Source organism: Lactuca virosa, chromosome 9 (genome assembly GCF_052849685.1).
Source record: "Lactuca virosa cultivar CGN04683 chromosome 9, Lactuca_virosa_CGN04683_v6, whole genome shotgun sequence".
In the NCBI taxonomy this organism is placed as follows: domain Eukaryota; kingdom Viridiplantae; phylum Streptophyta; class Magnoliopsida; order Asterales; family Asteraceae; genus Lactuca; species Lactuca virosa.
In genome coordinates, this window is record NC_136434.1 from 110201226 (window position 1) to 110216552 (window position 15327).

The following is a 15327-nucleotide window of genomic DNA, read 5'->3' on the forward strand; positions in this document are numbered from 1 at the left end:
CCGTATCGCTCCAACCCAAAATAATCGCTCGCCGGAAGTGTTTTCCGACGGTAGCCGGAATCCGTGGATCTAAACTTGTAATGGATGCAAAAAGAGCTTACAACGATCATCGATGGACGAACGAGAGGCACCTTCATTTCCTGAAATCTCTAGAAGCTTCGTTCGTTCGAACAATGCTGGAGAACAGCGACGATCGCGTTTTTCTTCCGATGGATCGGTACGTGCCGGATAGTTGCGAATCGACGTTAGACTCGAAGCGGATGACGACGGCGACAACTGGTACGAAGAGAAGAAAAAGGAATTTTCCGGCAGGTATGTTTGATAATGCATCGTAGACATTGATGAAGTTCCCAAACAATACTTGCAATTTGAATCATAACAGAAAATTACATGTATGAATTTTGATCAGTTGATGTATCATGAACCATGATTTAACCACTCGATCAAAAACTGAAGTAGAATTTCAAATTATTTTATTTCTATTTGTGAAAAACACACGCTGAAATTGAATTAAGCTTGTTAGATCTCTTGCAGTATTTGCAGAAGTTGATGAACTTATTATAATTTGAATTTCTATATAAGTAAACGTAAGTAGTGGAAATGAATGTATCTGAGACATATGAATCTTGAATCATGATCATGATATTCCCTCTAATCAATCGGCTAATATATGTACGATTATTGTACATGATATATATTAATTCGATTTATTCTCTTTTTTTACAATTTGATTAATCTTATTTTAACTTAATTAGATTATTTGGACCCAAACATAAGCATTGAACCAAGAATCACAAAATTTCGCCTCCACCCATCCACTTTGCCACAAGAAGATCAGGTATATTCATCTTATTATTATTATTATTATTATTATTATTATTATTATTATTATTATTATTAAAAATGGATACTAATATCTATAATTATATGTAAAATTGCAGGTAGTTCCACAGATCAAACACATAAAAACCGAGGACGATGACAACAAATGGACAAATTCGCCATGAACATCTTCCAAGAAAAAAAAAATTGTTGAATATATGTTTTAGCTAACAAGTAGAACAGTTTTGATTGATGTTAGGGAAATGATTAATTCATTGGGTTACTTTTATTAAAAACTTTAATTAATATTTATTTAAATTTACCAGCAAATGCTAAATTGTATGGTTTGCTATTATCTTGTTTTTGTTGTTCTAAATATCTAATTGACGTCTTAAACTTGTGATAATTTCATGGTGGCTACAAGCCTACAACTACATAAAACATTTAATACATGATTTGATCTAAACAGTGTTGTAAAACTCGCAGAGTTGGCCGATTACTCCTCCGAATACTCGCTACTCGGCCCCTTACCGAGGCGAGTTACAGAATCCCGAGTACTCCCTGATCGACCCCCTACTGAACTGAGTAAAGTTGTAAAACGGGGTCAACTCGGTGATTAATATGTATAATATATTTAATGATTTATTATGTATAAACACACATGTGACTATTACTACACATGTATCTTAAATTTTCACTAATTATTCACGAAATAAGACCATTATGTGTTTTTCAGTTGTTATGTATTCACATGTATCTAGTTTTGTTATATATTTCAATCAACTTATGATTTTGACATATATAATTTCCTTAAAAATATTTATACATGAATTATCGAATCCGAGTACTCGCTACTCGGTAGTTAGCCGAACAGGTACCGAGTAACGAGTTCTACAACCTTAGATCTAAGTACCCATTAAATATATTATTATTAAAAGATTACATCGGTATACATGTAATTAGGAATGTATCTTAGTATGATGCAACGAGAACCCTAAAAGTGATTACGTCGGTTTAATTAGTTTCAAAATTAAGATATGATTACAGTAAGTTTATGCTTAATTATACATAAAATGCTCTATGGTTAGTGATATAACCTTACATGTATGAAAACGAATACGTAAAAAAAGTATAAAATTCAAATTTATATAATAATTATTATAAAAAACAGAAAAATCTTAAAAAAAATATGCGCATAAAAACGAAGGTGTGAAAAAATTAAAATAAAAATCTAGTTTTATAAAAACAAATTCATAAAAAAAAGTTATAAAAAACATGTAATATTTTTATAAAAATGAGTAAGTTAAAAAAACATATAAAAAATCACAATTTTTTATCCAAATTCTTTTTTGAAAAAAATTTGGAACAAAATTATAAAACAAAATAAAACTAGGACAATATGGAAAAAACAAGAAAGTTAGGGACAATTTGTAAAACAAATTAAAACTTTGAGAGAGAGAGAGAGAGAGAGAGAGAGAGAGAGAGAGAGAGAGAGAGAGAGAGAGAGAGAGAGAGAGAGAGAGAGAGAGAGAGAGAGAGAGAGAGATGGGCGGGACGAGTTTGGGCTAGATGAGGCAGGCTAGTGGGTTACCCGGACACGAGCAGAACACGCGAAAATAAAAGGAAATTTAGTAATCTAACCAATATAAATGAACTATTTGAAAAAAATAACAACTTTTTTTTAAATAACCACTTTGTCCGGAATATATATCTAACTAGAGAGGTCTCCGGAAAATCGAAGTAGGATTCCAGACACTGGTTCTGAAATATATATATATTTTTCTATTTTTATGTGTAAAATATGTTTTGTTCTTTTTGTATAAGTTTTGTTTTTATAAAATCTAAAATGCAAATGTAATCTTAAAAATCAACAAAAAAACTAATAATATATAAACTTAAGGGATTTGTTTAAAGTAATATTACAATGTTGAAATGGTATTTTGTCCTTGTACACAAAAAAAAAATTGTCAGTCGTTTACGATATCACATAGCCTATGGACCGTTTTTACCCTCTATAAAACACGATTTCCCGACGATCAATATCTCTAGGAACCAATACAAAAACACCCCACAATCCCCTCTACTGTCAATCTGTTGTGGCACGTTTGGGGCCTTTTCGAGGGTCATGTTGAAACTCTCAAGTGGGATTGCATCGGTTGGTTCGGTACCCCAGTAGTTGATACCCACTAGCACTCTGTGGATGTGAGATCTCATACCTATAAACCAATCCTACTTTTATGAACAATAGTCGCTCTTCGAGTGGCTATCGTATATAGTCATTCTGAATGTCTTTAAATCCAAAGCACCAAAAAACCAATGAGCATCTGGTATTTGATTGAGATGTAAAGCTACATAAAATGTTAGAAACAATTAATCATCAAATTACATTATATTATAAATTATTATTACTTAGATAATTTAATCCAAAAACAATTATATTGTATCACAGTCTGCCCAAGCTGGATAAATGGATTCGTCAACCATGTCATTTCAGTCAAATGTATCAGTGTTGAAAGCTGACGGTACAACCATCCACCGAGCATTATCCGCTCTATGGTCTATCAACAATGAGATCCACATCATGATGTGTTGTCAATCAAAATTTTTGCAGTAAAGTAGGTATTGTTATTAGAAGCTTAATATGTAATGAATACATAATTATATAACTTACATCACATTCCAACAAGCCTGCGTGACTATCCATATATACGTGCGTCTAAAATTCAATCGTCACAATACCAGTAAAAAAACGGTGAGCAGACAACAATGAACCATCCCGTTCTTTATATAGACTGTGTATGGTAGGTTCTAAAAGATTGTCCAAATGTGTTGGCTGTTAGCGTGTAACACCTTCCTCTTCATTTATATCCATAGGGACTTATACCATATGTACGTAACTTTTTGGCGCATAGAACACCTAAGAGGTGCTGCCGGCGGCGTTTTGTATTTATCTCGCAGAATCTCTTTTACATCTGACGATTAAATACATGTAGACGGCTGCTCAAAACCGTGATTCAACGGTAGTTCGGGTGTGCCTAACCCATAATCATGCTCCCATATTTCATTGTCAGTGTACTCTATGGTACCAGCATCTTGCACGATAAGTGTCGGTATGGTTCAATAGTGTTTAACTATAAACGATGCAAAAACATAAGGACCATAATGTTAAATAAAAATTGTATGTGAGTGAAATAATTAACAATGTACCTCCACCCATTCGAGGTACCAACATCGTTTTTGGGAGTCTTATTGATAAGTTTTAGAAGCATGACTAAAGAAGTGTCATGATCTGCTAAATGTTTATCCTGTGACCTCATATGCTCGCGACATTCACTAAGCTTGTTTTGCAATTGACGAACCTCGTTTTGCAAGCGAGTAATAATTCGGTCCTTATTTGTGCCTTCTTTTGTTGAGGATCATGGGTAGGGAGCATTTGGGGGATGGTGTTAGACTGTCAGGGAAGGTGTCATGTGAACTTTTGTGTCGGGAAAATCAGGGCGATAAATCCATACTGAGCTAACTATCCACCATTCAGCATGACTCTCAGCTTCTGTTGGCTCTAACTTATGTACAAGTCTATTATCTTGCCAACAAAATTATAAAACTGTAAATAAACATAAATTATACATACAAAAGAAAAATCTTAAAATATGTAAGTAACCATACATCGTCCATTTATATAAACTGGTTGCACTGAGTCTTTTGTAAAGGCCTTAGTTTCGACCATGCAACAGGCCGAAGGATCACATTCTCTTGTCGGGTACGAAACAAACTGCTCATAGGAAAAGTCTTAAGAATTCATATCTGAAAAAAAATCTTGTATTAGAATGTTAGCAAAACAAAAAAAATTGTTAAACATGTACTTACCTTAAAAGCGTATAAAAGGCCACTTAGGGTATAAGTCGTTTTTTGAAGTTGTTTCTCTTTTAGTTCGACTGAATGTATATGTGTGTGAACCTTATGAAATACAGTAATTAGTTGTGAGTACAATTGCTCCAAAATTATCCTCCCCCCATGAATATCTATGACATCAAAAATCTCCAATTAAATTTCTAAAAAATAATAGTAATGATAATTAATTACCCTTAGTTATGATCCGTAATTATAAATTAACGACATGATACCTTTTGAATTCAAAAAAGTCGGATACCAAAGCAAAATATTATTCTAAATCAAGTTGTTTAGCCAACCGTCCATTGAACCCTTTCTCTAACATATATAAAAGATATACACGTACCACATCCTCGTACGATAAATCATTAAGCGAATGCTCAAACACATTTTTCACATCGTCTAATTTGACAGAGACATTCCTCGTGACCGTAGGAAACACACGGGATCGGAAGGCGGCGCCGGATCCGAAGGCAGGAAAATAATCTCCAAAGTGGAAATCGGTGACAAGACATAAAATTCTTTCTTCCCGAAAGACAGCTCGTAACCTCCAATCTCAAAAACCATTTCCTTTACTTCGCTTCGGGAGTTCGTGATAAATATACATTAGGAATGTCTAACCACCTCCAAAAACATGAATTCCAGAACATAGTCCCGCACGTCGGTCTATCTTTGAATGCCGTAAGAATATCCCCACCGATTTTGGATTTACAAGACAGTGTAATTGATGAATCAAAAACCCTGTCGTGCTGCAAATAAAAAGGTTGTTATAAACCAACTTCGGAACGCAAACTGATCAACATTCCGCACATGTTCTTAGTGTTCCGAACCTGTTCCTCGTGTTCTAGAACTGTTCATACTGATCCGGACCCGTTCCAAAATGCAATTTTATGTTGCGGAACACATGATTTGGATGTATAAAAACACTCTATAAACAACTAAACCACTTTTGGGTTGGTCCTAATGCACTGACATCATATATTGGTACCCCGGAACATGGTCAGTTCATTCTGGAGGCGTTCTTCGCATTCCGGAATGCAATGTTTTGTTCCGAAACACTATTTTGTGATGAATATAAACAAAAATCTTAAGTTGGAGTAAAGGATTTACCCGTAAAACAACTTGGTCATAGTGATCGTCTTCCATATTTTTAGTCGGAGTTCCGAATTAGTGTGTCGGAATCGGAGAGTTGGACTGGCGTGTCGAAGATCAGAATCGGAATCGGAGAATTGGAGTGTAGTATCGGAATGTATCGGAAAGTCGAAATCCGGAATGAAATCGAGATCCAAATTTTTCTATCCTGGAAATCAAAATTCAAAAATTTGGTCCGGAATACATATGGATACTCTAGAATGGCCGTTCCGAAGGACACCTAATGGGCCGGCCCATCAGAAAACAACACCAATTTCATTTCGGAATGACCCATTCTGAAGAAATTGGTTATTTTATAAAAGTTATTTAAATGAGTTATTTTTTTAATAATGACATCAAAAATGGTTCGTTTACCCAATTTCTCCAAAATAAAATGTGTAAACTAGCATTTATTTAGAATCAAGATCTACTAAGCATCGTTAAAAAAATTAAAATAATATTTAAATTACAATTCATCATGTCACGTCAAATATTATAAATTGTATGGGTATATACTATAATGAAAAAATATTTGATCATAAGTTAAATATATAAAATGCAATCACAAAATGATGAACATTGAGTTAATTCTGTAAAATATTTACTAGGGTTGTAAACGAACTGTTCGTGAACCGTTCGGCGGGAAGTTCGTTTATGTTCGTTTATTTAATAAACGAACGAACATGAACACAAATTATCGTTCGTTTAGTTAAACGAACGAACATGAACAATGGTCTCGTTCGTTCAATTAGGTTCGTGAACGTTCGTTTATGTTTTTCGTTTACGTTCGTTTATGTTTTTCGTTTACGTTCGTTCATATAAGTTCATTTTATGTTCACATATGCTTGATTGTGTTTGATTACATTAGTGTATTATATGTTCATTTATGTTCATATATCTTCAATTATGTTTTTTTTTATCTTTGTTCATTTATGTTCGTTTGTTTATGATCGTTTAGCATGTTCACGAATATAAACGAACGAACATGAACATTGTAATTTGTTAAACGAACGAACATGAACAAGGAAACTCGTTCGTTTATCCGTTCGTGTTCGTTTATTTGTTCGGCTAACTTAAACGAACGAACATGAACAAGCCCCGTTCGTGTTCGTTCGGTTCGTTTACAGCCCTAATATTCACATAGGAGTTCAATAGTTAAAACTTTGTCATTTCTAAAATTTTACTAATGTTCCGTAATTTACCTTCCATGTAAAACAAATTAGCTAGAGACAATTTAGTATAAGTCCGTAATGATGACGCGGATTATAATTTTAAAATGACCAAAAATAAACTATCGTATTATAAAAAACCACTTTTTGGTAACTTTATCATTAAATGACAACCAAACTCAAATGAAATGGATCAAATTTCTTTTTTCTAAATCACTCATGATCCATATTTTTTCTTATTTACAAAATATTTTAAGTAAGATGGTGTGAAACTTTTAACATTATTGATTCATGATCTGCTTGGTGATTCGCGCATGAAGACAAACCGTCCACCCTCTTTATATCATAACTTAAGTGTAGAATATGTTTTTTCACAACGATTTCACATGCCTAAATATTGAAAATGTTGTATTTTTACGAATTGTTGTTTCTTCCCCAAAACACTCAAAAATTACATTACTATCAAGTAAGCACACCTAAACATATTTCATCACTTTTTTGACACAAAAAAATACTTATATTGTTCGAAAACTTCCGTACACGTAAGCATACTTTACACTATTGTTTTAGGTCAATGGTTTGGTGAATACGTAACCAAAACCTCCACTTAAATGTAATTTGGTTGCAGTTTTAATAAAAATATTTCTTTTCCGTTAAAAAAAACACTGTAATTTTGAGTTCAATTATTGTTATCTTCTTGATTTTATTATGTAGAGTTATTTCACACAAGTATAGATATGTGGCGAAATGGATTAACAACTTTTACAAACTATGTTTTCTGCTATTTTTACCTGTTTGTCAATAATATGATGATTATTAACACAGCCAAAACCTACAAATTACTATAACGTTTTACTTGTATGGCTATTTCTTAGATGGATAAATATTTCGTGAAATGGTGTTTAACAAGTTATGCTTTATGTAATTATATTGGTACGTTAATGTTAATAATATGTTTATTGTGTAAATATTCATGAAACAATAAGGGAGGGGCGGAGCTTGAACAATTAATTTGGGGCTGGAAATATTAGAAACCAATATAATCAGATCTTTCAAACATCATGCGTCCACTAAATCATCTTGTAGGTGATCAAATGCATATAAGACTTGAAATAATTTGAAACGGTTTCACGAGTCCGATCAATGTACATTGCTATTTTAGTCATCTTTATAATCTTTTTGATAACTATCCATTGCCTTGTAGTACTTTTCTATTACATATGAACTATTTTTAGTTGTCTATATAATTTCAAGAAAGTATGTTGTTTTTAATTATTACATACATCATACATGATCAATTTAAGTTTAATCGTACCTAGCTATATTTGTACTTTGCTATTACATATTAGTGATTTTACCTACACATTAGATGAAAATTTCAGACTTTGAACTTCAAATAGAACAAACAACTCTAGTTATCAAGGCTCTAGAATCATTGTATATTCGAGGAAAGAAGAAAGATATTCGTAATTTCCCATGAAATCATGCTCTTAAATAATTATATTCTGCAAAATTAATCTAACATCAACAAAATTCTGCAACAATTTATCTAACAATGTGTGAAATCATACTCCTAAAGGTCCAACAACAAGCAAATAAGTAATACTAAGCAAGTAACTGAGTGAAAAACTAAAGATAAAAATCACTTACACTAAATCAGAGGGGCTGAAGGAATAGGGATGATGGACCGATGTGTAACATCCCGAGATTTTTTGCAGGTATTTCCGAATCCACTCTTCAACTATTATTTTGTCATTTGTAGTCCCTAGGGTTAGAAGAGTCGACCCATGAGAAGCCTAAGGGCTAAAGTTGCAACTTTGGGAACAAGACTAGTACGCTAAGCGTACATAAGGAACGCTAAGCGTACTAAGGCACGCCTTAGTACGCTGGGCGTACCCTTGTGTACGCTAAGCGTACTCGCGTCAGATGCAAACCCTATAGGGTCCAACGTTATTTCCTGTTCTTGTCTGATGAAGAGCTTAGGGTAGGATCAGGTATTTGAAAGTCTATAGGGTCCAGCGTTATGTATGACTAGCATACACTGGTGCTGCAGGGTTGGTGGAAGTTTCAGGGATGGTTGAGTGGTGCGCGCGAGGTCAGTAGACCAGTTATGAGATAGTTAGCTTCCCTCCAGGAGTGAGGATTGAGCGATCACCAAGCATATGTATATTGTTAGGGTGTTGTGATGATACTTAAGACAAATATGGGTAAGTGTGGAAGGTAGTATGGGCCCGTACTACTGAAAGCAATGTGACCCATACACGTAGCAAGGAAGTCACAACCCCCTAGGGTTTAGTTGGGAGTTGGTTCCCTGTTATTTATGCGGATTATCTAATATCTTCATGGTATATTTTCAATATGGTGGTTACGAGGCGTTTTGTGACTGGATCTGGATCGGGATCAGGTCAGGACGATCAGGAGGCCCCGACAGCGCCCAAGATTATCGGCCAGGGTGGGCCAGTGTTGACAGAGGATCGTGTCAGGGAGATCATCCGCGAGGAGGTGGTCGAGATTGTCCGGGGTCAGATTCCGGAGGTGTTTGGGTCTATTAAGACTGTTATGATGGAGTATTTTGATGACAAATATGCAACCCTTGCTGAGATGGCTGTCGCAGCAGCTACAACGGCTGTAACAGCGGCAGGCGGAGGAGCTAGCCAAACTTTTCAGTACCGGGACTTCGATAACACGAAGCCCCCGACATTTGATGGTACTCAGTATCCGATCAAAGCCATGAGGTGACTGTCTGACGTGGAGGGCTATTTCTTCACGTGCTCATGTCCTACTGACCAGAAGGTCAGATGTGCCCCGAACCTGCTGAGGTCCGGGGCAAAGGACTAGTGGAGATTGATGACTGGGTCTTATTTGGATGACCAGAGAGTTACGGTTACTTGGGAGCAGTTCAGGGATATGTTTCGCGCTCGCTATATTCCACGGGTCGAGCGGGAGAACTAGCTCAGGAGTTTTTGGAGTTGAGACAGGATGGTAAGACCGTGACTGAGATCACCCGTATGTTCACGGAGAGGGCGATGTTTGCCCGGAGTTTGCTTCTGAGTAGGCTCTGATGACACGTTATCTGAGCATGCTCAAGACTGACATCCGTCAGTTTGTTACTACCCAACGATGTGACACTCTGCTGGAGTTACATGAGGCCGCCAGGCGGCGCGAGCTGGAGATCGAGTTATAGTTACGAGAGTAGAGGCTGGCCCCGACACAGTCACAACCGGTGCCGAAGCTGTGACATCCCCAAATCTCACGGCCAGAAAAGACCGATTTTGTTTATGCTCTTTTTTTTTAAAAAAAATCAGAGTACTTTTTTTTTAATAAAAATGTTGCGGAATTTGTTCCCAGAAAATATGATAAATACGTTATCAAATCATTTCTGAAGAAATGTATTTTATTCATTTAAACTATTGGGATGTCATTGTCAATACAAAAACATAAGCATAAACAAAACTTACATTCATTTACACTAGTGATCTACTTCTCTTTTAATATCTCAGTGTAAAGCAACTTCATATCGATACCTGTGATACAAATAAACTAAGTGGGTCAGGCTTGGGAGCCTGGTGAGCATAAAGGGTTTTCAACCTACAATAAATAAATTTATTATGTTTAAACATCAAACAATCAACCCAGTTACCCAACCCCATTACCTTCTTTATTTCTTAAGGATTTACCCTACGAATCATCTATCACTCATTCCTAAGGATTCCTCCTAAGGAATAGGCACGAAGTCACATCGTCGCCAGGGTTTATACAACAGGCACTAAGTCCATAGCTGCCAGGGTTTTTAGAGAACATCTGATGAACATATAGTTCACACACCTACAGGTTGCGAGCCTGCTAGTGTTCCATGGACCGTCTAGAATAGTCCATGGTTGTCATCCATACTCTGCTGAAAGACGGGGCCATCGCTTGGGTCATCGCTTCTCACCATATTTTACTACTCATATATCATCGCTCATCTTTCATCGCTCATCATTTATCTCATCATTTTATCACACATCAACTTATTTCACCTACCCATGTTATACCCAACATATTTGTAGATAAAATATATATACATTTTAAATCATTTTAAACATGTATAAAACATTCTTTCATCTACCCATGTTTTACCCAACATATTTGTAGATATAAAATACATATACAGTTTAAAACCTGTATAAAACAATAATTCAACATCTATCTCAAATAAACAAACAACATATATACACATAGCACGTATTTTATATAAAATACTTCATATCTATGTGTAAGGTGAAAGTGACTATACACTCACTTGATAAGACGATAATCGGACAGCACCTCGTTTCTTAAAACAATCGTTTCTGATAAAATCGAGATGTTTTCCCAAAATCTGGGCTTCTCGTGGGCAGAGTTTCGGCTCGAAAAACTCTTTTTCTCGGAATCTTCGGGGCGCCAGGACTTGCTTCGTGTGTCGGGGATGATACCGGGGCTTCGGGGGGTTAAAAGTGGGCTAAAGAAGGTTTAGAGAGTAAGAGATATCAGAATTAGCAAACAATTCCCGAAGGCTTCGTTTTCTATTTATAGGGTGAAATTTTGAGATTCACGACATAAACCATGTATGTTCACGTCGTGACTTCGATCCTGGTCACCCCCTAGGCTTGCCGTGTGTCATCTAGGCCTGAAACGTGTCGTTCAGCTAGTTTACGGCATGAATCTCATGTTCACGTCGTGACTTAAGGCGGCTAGGGTTTCAGCCACGTGTCATGCCCTCCACAGCTGCATCTTCGGAAGGCCATAACTTTTGCATACGAGCTCCGTTTTCTACGTTCTTTATATCCACGCGTAGGTGGAGACGTACTATACAACTTTCTTTTAGGTCACTAGGGCTAAAAAGTACTTTATCATAAACTCACTTTTTGTGATTCCTGATGTCGTGCCGGTTTTGTCACGAAACTTCGACAGGTCATAACTTCTTCGTTATAACTCGGATTTCGGCGTTCTTTATATGTACGGAAACCATGTGACATATACTACAACTTAGTTAAGATTATTTATTCTAAATAATCCTCTATCAAAAAGTCATTTTTTTACGCTTATCGTCTCTAAATTGACTAGCCCGAATCTGCGGGCATTACAATTATCTCCCGCTTAGGATGATTACGTCCCGGAATCATCAACAAAACAGGCCTTCTATAATGACTCCATGTGTTGTCTCTTCATCCTAGGTAATAGCCATCACTTCTATGTTCCTCCGAATGAGTATCTAACTCTTCGACTTCTTGACTGCAGGCGGTGCTCAATCTTGCACCCGCTTTCTATCTTGCGTTGGACTTTCAACTGTAACCTTCGAGTTACAAAATCAATCCTTATTGAAGACTCCTTCTTCTTAAAAGACTTAAGATAAGTTCTTTCCTTCATTTATCATAACAGACCGATGGGTCATGTTTTAATGACCTCTCATCGTATGATACAACGCTTAGACTCAAGTCTTTTAGAGTCAAATTCCATAATGGAATATACCTTTCTTGATATAATCACATTCTAACATGTAGCACTTTTAGCTACAAGCTTCTTACTTGAACAATGGTCGCACTACTTCTATTGATCGCTTCGATTATCTTTCACTTCAATCTTCTGGCATAAGTCGGATGCTACATCAATCTTGGTTCTCTAAACCACGTAACATACTTGTCTTAGTCGGACTCGATTGGATATGACCACTACGATCGGAATATCATTCATCTTCTTAGTCATTACCGAAACGATGGTAACGACATACTTGAACAAAACGTAATCAATTAATAGCTTCTTGGTAACCTTGTGACTTTCCTTGATCCAAGTGTGAGTCTTGTGTGCTTCCGGTAGTGTAGGCCTCTACTACCATTCACACCTACTCATACTCGAACCAAGTATTGTCTCGCAGCTTTCCAAGTTACTACCACAAAAACAATTTTAACACATAAAAATGTGTCCAAACAATCATAAAATTTTCCCTAGACTCTACTAGTACTTCTTCCATGTGTATGTTCAATCATTAATTCTACTTCAACTCGGTTGGTGATGGAAATTCCCGACGATGGGACAACTTCAAGAATTACACCAATCGTTCCATCATCCTGCCAATCGAAGGTATACTTCAGACGTACCGTACTCCTCTAAATGTTCTGTTATTTTATCAGACATATTCTAAAGGCAAGATACCACTCTTACGATATCTTCCGATAGGTGTCATTCACTATTATAAGCCTTTCATTTCCTCCATTTACTCAATTCTCTACGAGTCTTCACCATAACGTTTTGTACACCCAAGCAGACGTTCGGCGTACTAGGCGAGAATTTAAGATAGGAAAACTTTATTTACGATAGACGTATAAATCTCCCTATTACTCCGAAAAGTTACATGCTAGTTCTAATATCGTAATTAAACGTTTAGAAATCTGAACACATAAAATTTCCAGATCTGGTCGACAATAGACCATAGATCCGAACAAATAATAGCATATAAGGCATCTTTATAGCTATAACATAAAACATTTAGCGCATAAAACATTTTAGGCATCTTTCCTAAAATAAACTAGTGCTCGTGTCTAAAATATAAAAGACACTCATCTCACAATCATCGCTTAGCATTCTAAGTTTAAGTCTATAAATTTACTACAAATTCCTAGTTCGTTTAAACTAATGCTCTGATACCAACTGTGATATCCCCAAATCTCACGGCCAGAAAAGACCGATTTTGTTTATGCTATTTTTTTGTTTTTTAAAAATCAGAGTACTTTTTTTTAATAAAAATGTTGCGGAATTTGTTCCCGGAAAATATGATAAATACGTTATCAAATCATTTCCGAAGAAATGTATTTTATTCATTTAAACCATTGGGATGTCATTGTCAATACAAAAACATAAGCATAAACAAAACTTACATTCATTTACACTAGTGATGTACTTCTCTTTTAATCTCACAGTGTAAAGCAACTTCATATCGATACCTGTGATACAAACAAACTGAGTGGGTCAGGCTTGGGAGCCTGGTGAGCATATAGGGTTTTCAACCCACAATAAATAAATTTATTATGTTTAAACATCAAACAATCAACCCAGTTACTCAACCCCATTATCTTCTTTATTTCTTAAGGATTTACCCTACGAATCATCTATCACTCATTCCTAAGGATTCCTCCTAAGGAATAGGCACAAAGTCACATCGTCGCCAGGGTTTATACAACAGGCACTAAGTTCATAGCTGCCAGGGTTTTTAGAGTACATCTGATGAACATAAAATTCACACACCTACAGGTTGCGAGCCTGCTAGTGTTCCATGGACCGTCTAGAATAGTCCATGGTTGTCATCCATACTCTGCTGAATGACGGAGCCATCGCTTGGGTCATCGCTTGGCTCATAGCTATCACCATATTTTACTACTCATATATCATCACTCATCTTTCATCGCTCATCTTTTATCTCATCATTTTATCACACATCAACTTATTTCACCTACCCATGTTATACCCAACATATTTGTAGAACAACATATATACACATAGCATGTATTTTATATAAAATACTTCATATCTATGTGTAAGGTGAAAGTGACTATACACTCACTTGATAAGACGATAATCGGACAACACCTCGTTTCTTTAAACAATCGTTTCCGATAAAATCGGGATGTTTTCCCAAAATCTGGGCTTCTCGTGGGCAGAGTTTCGGCTCGAAAAACTCTTTTTCTCGGAATCTTCGGGGCGCAGGGACTTGCTTCGGGTGTCGGGGATGATACCGGGGCTTCAGGGGGTTAAAAGTGGGCTAAAGAAGTTTAGAGAGTGAGAGATATCAGAATTAGCAAACAATTCCCGAAGGCTTCGTTTTCTATTTATAGGGTGAAATTTTGAGATTCACGACATAAACCATGTATGTTCACGTCGTGACTTCGATCCTGGTCACCCCCTAGGATTGCCGTGTGTCATCTAGGCCCAAAACGTGTCGTTCAGCTAGTTCACGTCATGAATCTCATGTTCACGTCGTGACTTAAGGCGGCTAGGGTTTCAGCCACTTGTCATGCCCTCCACAACTGCATCTTCGGAAGGCCATAACTTTTGCATACGAGCTCCGTTTTTTACGTTCTTTATATCCACGCGTAGGTGGAGACGTACTCTACAACTTTCTTTTAGGTCACTAAGGCTAAAAAGTATTTATCATAAACTCACTTTTTATGATTCCTGATGTCGTGCTGGTTTTGTCACGAAACTTCGACAGGTCATAACTTCTTCGTTATAACTCGGATTTCGGCGTTCTTTATACGTACGGAAACCTTGTGACATATACTACAAATTAGTTAAGATTATT

At 36.2% G+C, this 15327-nt stretch overlaps 1 protein-coding gene across 1 annotated transcript; it reads left to right on the top strand.

Moving 5' to 3' along the window:
* The first annotated feature begins 42 nt into the window (after nt 1-42).
* Nucleotides 43-1043, top strand: LOC145136468 (uncharacterized). The gene is made up of 3 exons (XM_079070602.1): nt 43-312; nt 756-838; nt 942-1043. Exons 1-3 carry the CDS (start codon nt 81-83, stop codon nt 1005-1007), a joined length of 381 nt encoding a protein of 126 aa, XP_078926728.1. The 5' UTR covers nt 43-80; the 3' UTR covers nt 1008-1043.
* The last annotated feature ends 14284 nt before the right edge of the window (nt 1044-15327 follow it).

Coding starts and splice junctions, on each gene's coding strand:
- LOC145136468 (XM_079070602.1), top strand. CDS start 81: ATGGATGCAAAAAGAGCTTACAACGATCATCGATGGACGAACGAGAGG. Junction 313..755: donor AAAAAGGAATTTTCCGGCAG/GTATGTTTGATA, acceptor TAACTTAATTAG/ATTATTTGGACCCAAACATA. Junction 839..941: donor CTTTGCCACAAGAAGATCAG/GTATATTCATCT, acceptor GTAAAATTGCAG/GTAGTTCCACAGATCAAACA.